General features: G+C 39.1%; 1 protein-coding gene across 1 annotated transcript; it reads left to right on the forward strand.

The window, feature by feature from the left end:
• Positions 1-5225: 5225 nt before the first annotated feature.
• Positions 5226-6158, forward strand: LOC143404605 (olfactory receptor 10J1-like). The gene has a single exon (XM_076862749.1). It carries the CDS (start codon positions 5226-5228, stop codon positions 6156-6158), a length of 933 nt encoding a protein of 310 aa, XP_076718864.1.
• Positions 6159-10367: the final 4209 nt, after the last annotated feature.

The following is a 10367-nucleotide window of genomic DNA, read 5'->3' on the forward strand; positions in this document are numbered from 1 at the left end:
GCATGCTGCCTGGCCCATGAGAAGATGTTCTTCAACATTTGTTGATTCAATAAATGAAGGACTGATTCTCAGACATAGAAAAATAGAAAATGATTTTTTTATTTAGTGTGTTTCTTCTGGATTCTTTTTTTTTCTTCTGGATTTTTAACAAAACACATTTCTACAAACCAGTCACCAAAGGCAAAGAGTTTTGTTCTATTAATTGCCCAGAGTTCTAATGAGGCCCCTAGGGTAGAGCCTCAAACTCTCTGGTGACCCCTGTGCCTGGGACTGATGCTTGAGGGGAGGTCCTTGGTGTCCTAGAGAGAGTGGATCTGCTCCTCTTTGGGGAGTAAATAGACAGAGTGCCTGGATGTAGGGTTTCCCGGGGCTTCGACGCTGCGGGAAGACTCTGAGGCCAGAAGAGTCTCAGTTCTAGCCTTGAAGCAGCCACTAGGAGCTTCCTCTGACACTCAGGAAATGCCGCACGTCTAGGCTCGAGGTTTTCCATTTCTCCCACACGGGCCTCTTGGAGAGAGTCCATCTCAGTTCTTCTTTTTATCTTCTCAAGTTCAGATGCACCAGCTCCTAAGAGAATTTCTCTTACTTCCTTTGCCAAGTTCACAAGAAGTAAGTGGTTGTCGGTAGACACAAAGGGGAGGAGAGCTGCTTGAAAATTTTCTGATTTTTCTTCCTTTTCCCTTTCTGGTTGTCTGAGGATATTCTTGACATTCGAGTTTCCTACTTTCCCTGCACCTTGCACAATGGCTGATTGAGATCTCATGCCTGTAAAGTAAAATGCAGAATATAACATTCTCACACTGTCCTTTTTAAACAAAGGAAGGATCTGCTGTAAGTCGTGGTGGAAGACAGTAAATAGGGCAGACTTGATAACCCCAGAACTGTCGTCCACTCCGGATATCCCTGGGATCTTTTGAGTCAACAAGGCTGAGAACTGGGCATTGCCCCTACAGCTATTCTTTCCTCCTCTAAGTTGAACACCTTGCCTGAATATTCATTCAGTAGGATTTTGATTCAATAGGCATATACGTGGGATTTGTAGTCAGAGAGACCTCTTTCACATCTGGTCTTGCCAATTAATAGATATGTGAATCTGACAGGTAGCCTATCCTACTGAGTCTCAAGTTCTCCATCCATAAAAATAGGAGTATTTTATTTCCTTGCAGAGCAATTACTTAACTTTAAATTATGTAGCCTGTCTAAAGAGGACAAAATATAGTACCCTTTAACCAAATGTTAGTATCTGCATTTTGTTTTCTAAAAACCTCAGCCTTTGGAGTCTTAGGGCTACCTTCACGGGGTTCCATCAGTTTTTGATGTCTGTAGGCTATTTTGACTTTACCTTATTTATTGTATAAGCCTAGCTAGGTGACTTGTCCTGACCTTTTTCAGAAATGTAACATAGAGCATCAGGATCTTAACTCCCTCACACACAGACACACACAAAAAGCAAGCAAGCAAACAAACAGAGAAACCACCATTCTTTCCTGAGCCCCACCCTTCCTTCCACCAGATGAACCCTTCTGGTTTTTTTTTTTTTTTAATGTCTTCCTAAATTCCAGCTTTTATTCACCTCCTTGTATCAGTGTTATATCGATGAGGACCTCAGCTGAAATAGAAAGAATTTCTTCTTCCAGTATTGAGATTTTTCAATGAAAAGGACTCAGGTTTAGGGTCAAGATAAGTGTTTTCTAAGTTAGATCTGTCATGAACTATATGTGTGATATTAGACTACTCTTTAACCCTTTATGAAATTGTTTCTTCACGTTTCTACCATAGTTATTTTGAGCGGTATATGAATTGTTACTTTGAAGAATAAAGGAAACTGTTATTTGCAAAAAAAAAAAAAATTCACATAACATTCTATTGTCTTTCCTGGAAAAGGAGCTGCTATGCTAAGACTCAGAAGGAGGATGAGAAACGAACTCAAGATTAGTCACATATGTCCCTTCTTAATGATAATGGCATGAGGACATTGAGTTCATCTGTCCATCTTTTCCTGGACTGTCCCTTTATGTCTGTTTTCCCTAGCAGCCTCTCAGCCTCTGCAACTTCATGAGCTCTGTAGATTTTATCCTTTCCTGTTTATCTGTATGACAGTTTTTCTGTCTTTTCCTTGGGTGCTTCATGTGCTCCATATGCCCGCAATGTCCCTAAAAAAAGAAACCACACCCTCTACTTCTCACTGCCTGGCGTCTTTGAAGTCTAGATTCTCACTTAACTTCTTTGTCCTGGTTTCTGTGTGCCCAAGTGTTTCTGAGGGTATCTGGCAGAGGTATGGGTCTCCTCCTTTAGACTAGAAGGACCTCATTCGTGGATTCCTTTAACACACACTTATCCAAAGGCTAACAGGCAAAAATTGGGCTGGGCTCTGGGGATGCAGCATTGTGAGTGTGAGCTCTACCATCAAAAAAACAAAGTCAGGGCTGGGGATGTGGCTCAGGCAGTAGCGCGCTCGCCTGGCATGCGTGCGGCCCGGGTTCGATCCTCAGCACCACATACAAAGATGTTGTGTCCGCCGAGAACTAAAAAAATAAATAAATAAATATTAAAAAAATTCTCTCTCTCTCTCTCTCCTCTCTCACTCTCTCTTTAAAAAAAATTTAAAAAGTCAGCTAACAAATAATTTCAATTGAATATGACAAGGGCTATCAAAAAAATGAATCCAACAGAACCAAGATGGGAGGGATATAGAGAAGGAAAGATAGTAGTGAGGATAGCCTCAAAGGAGAGAGAGAAAGAAAAAAAAAATTGAACCTATTCTCCACCCCATCTCATAAGCAATATATATTCATTATTTTCCAGAACTCTATTTTCTTTCAGTGGTGTGATTGCTTCTTCCTATGCTGATACCACACTTTCTGAATTACTGTACCTTTTAATGTAGCCTTATAATAAGTAATGGCATTCGAAAGGCAAATTCTCTCCTTTTGTTGCTCTTCTTTTAAAGAGGGTTTCGGCATTCCTGAAACATAGAACCTCCACCTAAATTTTAGCACCATCAATCCAACGAACAAATAATCAAAAAACAACCCATTTGGGATTCTGATCGAAGTGCATTGAATCACAGATCGATTTTGGATTCTCTGAAATCTTCAAACTATTGTCTTCAAATTCAGAAACATAATAATTTATTTCAGTCTTTTTTAGTGATCTTCATTATGATTTTGTAATGGCAACTTTGTATTTTGAAGCTATTAGAAGTGATAATTCCTTTAAGTTTAGTTTGCTATCTGTTTGTTGAAGTACATATATGCAATGGATTTTTATGTATAAGTTTTGTGCTAAAGGGTTGCTAAACTCTTAATAATTCTGATAATTTACCAATAGTTTCTTTTGAATTTTCTATGAATACTATCTTTATAGAATGTCAGTTTTATTTTTTTCCTTCTCTATTCTTATATATATTTTTTTCTTTCTCTTGTCATACTGGGCTGGCTAGAATATTCAATACAAGATTGAAGTGAAGTGGATGAAGCATTCACCCTTATCTTGTCCTTAATCTTAAACAGAATCCTTCAATATCTTACCACTCAGTATGATGTTAGCTGTAGAATTGCTGTATACCAGCTTTATGAGCTTAAAGAGAATCTCCATTTTCCAACCGTCTTCTTAAAGTAGACATTGAATTTTTAAAAAGCTTTTTGGAACAGCTTTTGAAATAATCATATGGATTTTTTTCTTTAAATGGTTTATTTGAATAAATATATAACTGGGCTGTTTTAATTTTAAGCAATTTTCCATTCTGAAATAAAACCTGTCTTGTGCCTGTTTTATACATTGCTAGATTTGATTTGGAAATATTTTGTTCAAGAATTTAACATCTGTTATTTGTGAATGGGATTGGTTAAAGTTTGATATCAAGATAATTCTAGCTTCATAAAATGAGGTGAAGAATAATTTTTCTTTTTCTTTTACCTAAAATAGTTTGTGTAATATTGGAATTAGTTTACCCTTGAATGTTTCAAAACATTTTACATTCTGGTAAAATTGTCTTGGCCCAGAGGTTTATTTCTAGTTTTAAACAACAGTCTTTTATTTCTTTAAATACTTAAAGGGATTTTCAGGTTTTTTAATTCTTGATTAAATATTGGTAGGGAATATTTTTCTATAAATATGTCTATTTCATTAAAAAATTATACTGAGATAAAGTTGTTTATAACAGTATTTTTCATCTTTTTTTTCTAAAATTTTTGTGATTTTATCCCTTTATTAACTCATAATATAATTTATTTATATCTTCTAGGTATTTTTTTTTGGTCAATTTCACTTGTAGTTTAACCTTAAGTTCATAAATTCTTACCTTTTTATAGGTAGTCTCTATTTTATTCTTTTTTACACTAATTAACATCTGTTTTCTCATTATTATTTTTTCTTCTACTTTCTTTGTGGTCTTGTTTTAATAACTTCCTAGGATGGATGCTCAACTTATTAATTTTAAGCCTTGTCTTTTCCAACAAGCAAGTATTTTAAACTACAAATTTGCCTCTAATAATGTTCAAGATGCATTGTGTATGATTTGGTATGTGATTCTTTTATTAGTTTGAGATATTTACCGATTATCAATTTAAGTCCCTCTTTTGACAATAGGTTACCAAACATTTACACCTTCCCAGGTTACCATGTGTTTTGACATTTCTAACTTAATCACATTATGGTCTAAGGAGGTGGTTACCTTTTAAGAGTATCTAGTTTTAAGAAATTATTGAGACCAACTTCATGGGCCATAAGTGATCATGTTTTTAAAAGACCCAGGTGGACTTGAAAAGAATGTTGTACATCTAACTTGTGAATAACGTTGCTCAAATTTTGTGTATCTTTATTTCCAGTCCAAGAGTCTGCCATGTTCCTGAGGAAGGAAGTTGATCCACCCAGTTTTGTTTTGTTTTGGGGAGGGGGTTACTGGGGATTGAATTCAGGGGGCACTTGACCACTGAGCCACTACCCCAGCCCTTTTTGCATTTTATTTAGAGACAGGATCTCCTGAATCGCTTAGCATCTTGCTTTTTGCTGAGGCTGGCTTTGAACTTGCGATCCTCCTGCCTCAGCCTCCAAAGCTGCTGGGATTACAGGCATGAGCCATCACTCCCAGTGATCCATCCAGTTTGCAATGGGTTTTTGCTATATTGCATCTCTGCTCTGTGCATGTACATGAGGTCCGGGCAGCCTCTGATGTTAACACCTGGTATTGACTTTCTCTTTATGTTTCAGACCTGATATCCTCAATGAGGCGAGCCAACCGCACAGAGGTAAAAGAGTTTCTTTTCCAAGGTTTTTCCAATTTCCAAGAACACCAGCTCACGCTCTTCGTGGTCTTTTTTGCCCTCTACATGCTGACGCTGGCTGGCAATGTCATCATTGTGACCATTATCCGTATGGACCACCACCTCCACACCCCCATGTACTTCTTCTTAAGTGTCCTCTCCACTTCGGAGACCTTCTACTCCCTGGTCATCATCCCACGCATGCTTTCCAGCCTGGTGGGCCTGAACCAGTCCATCTCGCTGGAGGGCTGTGCAGCTCAGCTCTTCTTCTTCCTTGGTTTTGCCATCACCAACTGCCTGCTGCTGGCAGTCATGGGGTACGATCGCTACGTGGCCATCTGCAACCCACTTCACTACCCCATCGTCATGCACTGGAGGGTCTGTGCCACGCTGGCATCTTCAGTCTGCACCACAGGCTTCTTGCTTTCCCTGGTTCAGACGGTGGCCATTTTCAGACTGCCCTTCTGCAGCTCACTGATTGAGCATTTCTTCTGTGATGTCCGGCCTGTCTTGGACCTGGCCTGTGCTACCCCAATCATCAACGATATACTGACCTTAATTATCAGCCTTCTGGCCATCACAGCCCCTGCCACCTTCCTGTTCGCCTCCTACGTTCTCATTATTTCCACGATTCTCAAGATTGCCTCAGCTGAGGGCCGGAAGAAGGCCTTCGCCACGTGTGCCTCGCACCTGACGGTGGTCATCGTCCACTACGGTTGTGCCTCCATTGCTTACTTCAAGCCCAAGTCAGAGAACACCAGGGATCAGGACCAGCTGGTCTCGGTGACCTACACTGTCATTACCCCTTTACTAAACCCAGTTGTGTACAGTCTGCGGAACAAAGAAGTCCAGGATGCTCTGCGCAGGGTGGTGGGCAGGAAATCCCTTTCCTAAGATTGTCATCTCTTTCCATATAATCAGGGATGTTTTCCAGAGGGAGTCTTATAGGTACAGCTACAGAGCCAGGGTTTCCTGCGATTAGTGAAGTCTCAAACATCCCATCAGCGACAGGTGAAAGTGAAGCTGAGAACTACCCTTTAATAATTTTCATTTCCTCAACTTCTTTGTTAACATAATAAAAACACAGGTCACTAGGCAAATCTGTTCTCAGATAGCCATTGGCCCTACTCCAGAAGATAATTACAAGGTCAAAGTATGATCCAATGTTCCTTTCAAGCTTAAATTTAAAAGGATTTTTGTTGTTGTTGTTGTTACTGGGGATTGAACTCAGGGGCACTTGGTTACTGAGCCACATCCCCAGCCCTATTTTATATTTTATTTAGAGACAGGGTCTCACTGAGTTGCTCAGCACCTGGGATTACAAGCATGTACCACCCCACCCCAGTGGGACCAGTCCATTTTGCTGAAGTATAAGCCACATTAAAATACTACCCAACAGAGTTACTTTTAACAGTAATTTGATGCTTGAACAAGTGATTACTAGGAAGGATATGGATAGAAATCTAATTGCCTTGTGTTTTAATAAGATAAGCAAAGAAAAAAAAAACAGATAGCTTTTAAGAAATGTGTTTGGAACAAGCTAAAAACTTTCTAGAGAGAATCTATTTCCAAGCAACCCACTGTCCATTTCTATCAGCCAGCTGTGGAACTCCAGATGAAGGGGAACCAGGGGATGGGGGTAGGGAGGGAAGGGAAGTTGATGGAGAGGACTTGTAATCAGCATATGACAGTCACGGGACGCTGGCCAAAGCTCAAGTGACTCGGTCTGATTCTTTGGGGCTTCTAGCTGAAGAGACGCAATCTGAAGAAGAAGGTCTTGTGAGTCTGGATTAAAAAAAAGAGAATGGCTTCCTTATGGACAAGATCAACAGATCCAGGAAGGAAGGAGAAACTCTCAGGGAGCAGACTGCTGAAAGATGCTATGAAATTGACTAAAAAGAAGGAAAAATGACAGACATCCAAATTGTACCTTTTAATGATAGGAGAGTAAGAGAAACGGAAGGCAGAAGGACAAGGTCACCGTTGAGTGGAGGAAAAATAATTTAGAAAAAGTTTTTCAGATTAGATCCTCTCCTTCCCTTTGTAAGCCAAGTCATAAAGGCAAAGGAAGAGAATTCAATGGAAATATGAAGAGTCAATGTAACACACCTTTCTAAAAAATTCCATAATTTCATGACTCCTAAAAAACTGAGCCAAGTAAATAGTTAGGAATTTTGACATGAAAACCTCCCCAAATTAAATCACCTTAGTTAGAAATGGAATAATAGGAGATTATTTACTGCTCCTCAGCTCAAAAGAAAAAAAAAAAAAAGAATGAGGGTAAATTTCAGGTTCAATCTGTAAGACCAAATAGATGGTAAGTAAAAACTATGGTGATTACCAGTTTTAATTATTTGTAAAAATCAGAAATTTATAAAAAGATGCACAAGGAATATGAGTATATATTATTCTCTTCATAAAATATTTTCAAAATACAGAAATAGCAAATAAAATGCATAAGCGAATTATCAATCTTATAGGCTGTGTATGCAGGTGCATAAAATCTAAGAAAGTTTCACCACTTTGTCTACTGCGATAATTCTGAGTTCCTAATTCACTTGATAGAGAAAAGGCCATCTGGACTTCTTTATGTAAACTCAGGCAATTAATGGTTAATAAGTCAGATCACGAGTAAAAACAATAACACCAAGGTTCTACTCCTCTCCTTCCTTCTACTTTTCCCCACTAATCTTGGAGTGAAGCCAGTTCTGGTCACGCCATCTTGTTTTCTTACTCTGGATGTAGAAGAAATTGGTTCATGGTAATTCCCACCTCCCCGTGTGGGATCCTCTGGAGCTACACGATCATCAATGGCCACCCTTACTGCCATCCATCAAGAGGACTCTGGCATTTCCATGCACAGTGATCAGTGTGGCCCCTGCACTTCACATCTTGCTGGTGACCATTAGACCCCTTGGGTCCACAGGTGCTCGTCAGCCACTCCCCGAGGTACCTGGGCATTCAGTGGCACACTTGGTCTCCTCCTGTCCCAAGATTCCATGTGATTTCACTGAACCTCACACTGGGTGCTTCACTCATGGACTTCTGATCCCTGATCCACCAGGTCCCACTCCCCCTCTGCTTTTATAAAGTCCTTTTCCTTCTTCCCCACATCAAGGTGGGAGCGAGAGTGGGCCCTCCAAGGTTGGTATCCAACCAACTATGAGGCTGTCTCCTCCAAGGTCTGAAAGTCGTTGTTTTATTTTGGCAGGAAAACTTCGATTCTTCCCAACTCTCTAGTTTACATTAGACATTTCATGTATAGAATACAGTTAGCACGGAGGCTTTTGATATTCAAAATCATTCTTTGTAAATGAAAAGAGGCTTTTCTCTCTAGAAAAGTTCACTAACCTTAAAAAACTATTTCAGCTTTCAATACAAATGTTTCAGTTTTTATTTCTCTTTAAAAAAAAAAAAGGTCTTTTTGAAATTCAATTGGCTTTTTAAAAATTCTGGATTCTTTTGAGTCTCTCCTTCCTCTGGGGCAAATGAATGTCCCCTGGAACACTGTGGAACAATAATAATAATTTTTTAAAAAGGGGGAATGTTGGATTACTGTCCACAATATTTCTTTGGAGAGTATGTTTTTGTGGAAATTCAGAAAACATTTACTTGTTATTTGAGACCTTCAAGAAAAAAACCCTCTGTCATAAATTTATTTCCCCAGAATAGAAAATTCCATTTTTAAAAGCACAGCACCCAAGTAATGAGGACGTGCCCATCAGGATGGAGTTCCTACCTCCCTGGATTAGGTGTCACATCTGTCACCATCGTCTCCATCCTACTTGTAAGGAGAAGTTTTCCCCTTCTCCTGGGACAGGTGCTTTTCCTTTCTTGCACGGACTGGCTCAGCTCCTCAGAATGGCCAGTAGAGCCGTTGGGTAGAACGAGAATCCTATGTTGCTTAAAGATGGAAGAAGGAAGCGAAAGTCCTAGTTAAAAGGTGCCCAGAGGCCTCCCTAAAGTACCTCCCTTGGACTCGTTCTCTAAGCTCTCTCTGCACACTGGTCTCACTGCATATGTAGAGGCAGATTAATTCCTGTGCCTCTTGAAAGGGTAACTGATTTTTAGGTCTTGTTCCCCTGAATCTGTACAATCAGAATATCTTCATTTTCCCCAAGGCTTCGTTTAGAAACCCAAATAAAAAACAGGCACATTTAAGGTAAACTGGCCATTGGTTCCCAGCTCTCCTATAAAGTGGACATTTTAAGTACATTAGCAAACTTAGAGATTTCATTTGTCCCCTCCTTCTATCTATGAAATATCTTCTTTGTATTCAAACAATTTAAAACACTCTTCTAGAGCTTTTAATTTGTGTGTGTGTGTGTGTGTGTGTGTGTGTGTACACGTGCGCGTGCATGCGCTACTGGGGATTGAACCCCAGAGTGCTTTGCCTCTGAACTACATTCCCAACCCTTTTTTTATTTGTTTATTTTGAGACAGGGTATCCCTAAGTTGCAGAGGCTGGCCTCAATTTACAATCTTCCTGCCTCCCAAGTAGCTGGGTTCACAGGTGTGTTCCACACTTTTTAAATTTTTAAATATCGACTTAACTCAGTTAATTTTTCATTGTTAGTTGCCCCTATTTGCCTCAAAATATGAGTATTTCTCAGAACTCAACCCTTTTCTGAAAATGGCATTTTTTTTTCTCTGTGAGTTTTTTAAACATTTGTTTCCACTTCAAATTAAAATGCTGGTGATATCATATATGATATTCTCCTGGGAATTTGGGTCTATTCAGAGAGTATATATTCTGTCACATTTAAATATCTATTCCATGTGTCAAGAACATTAATTATCATAATTTTTAATGTTTCATCATCTAATAGAGTTAGTTGTCTGTCATTATTCCTCTTCAGGATATTTTTGGACTTGTTGTTGTTGTTAACATTTTTCATATAATTTTTAGAAGCAACTTGTCTAATTTGCTCCCTTTTGCAACACAGTTCATACCTGCAGGCAAACCAAATTCCAGTGGTAGTTTATCGAAATCCCATTGCGTTTATAAATTAATTCACGGAAAATTGACATCTAAATGAGTTTTGAGCCTCCTTCTATTGGTTTCAGTCTCCTTTCATATCAAGAATTTTTGTATCCTTCTGG

This window comes from Callospermophilus lateralis, chromosome 7 (genome assembly GCF_048772815.1).
Source record: "Callospermophilus lateralis isolate mCalLat2 chromosome 7, mCalLat2.hap1, whole genome shotgun sequence".
Lineage (NCBI taxonomy): Eukaryota > Metazoa > Chordata > Mammalia > Rodentia > Sciuridae > Callospermophilus > Callospermophilus lateralis.

Excerpts from the sequence above, each read along its gene's own strand:
- LOC143404605 (XM_076862749.1), top strand. The coding sequence starts at position 5,226 with ATGAGGCGAGCCAACCGCACAGAGGTAAAAGAGTTTCTTTTCCAAGGT.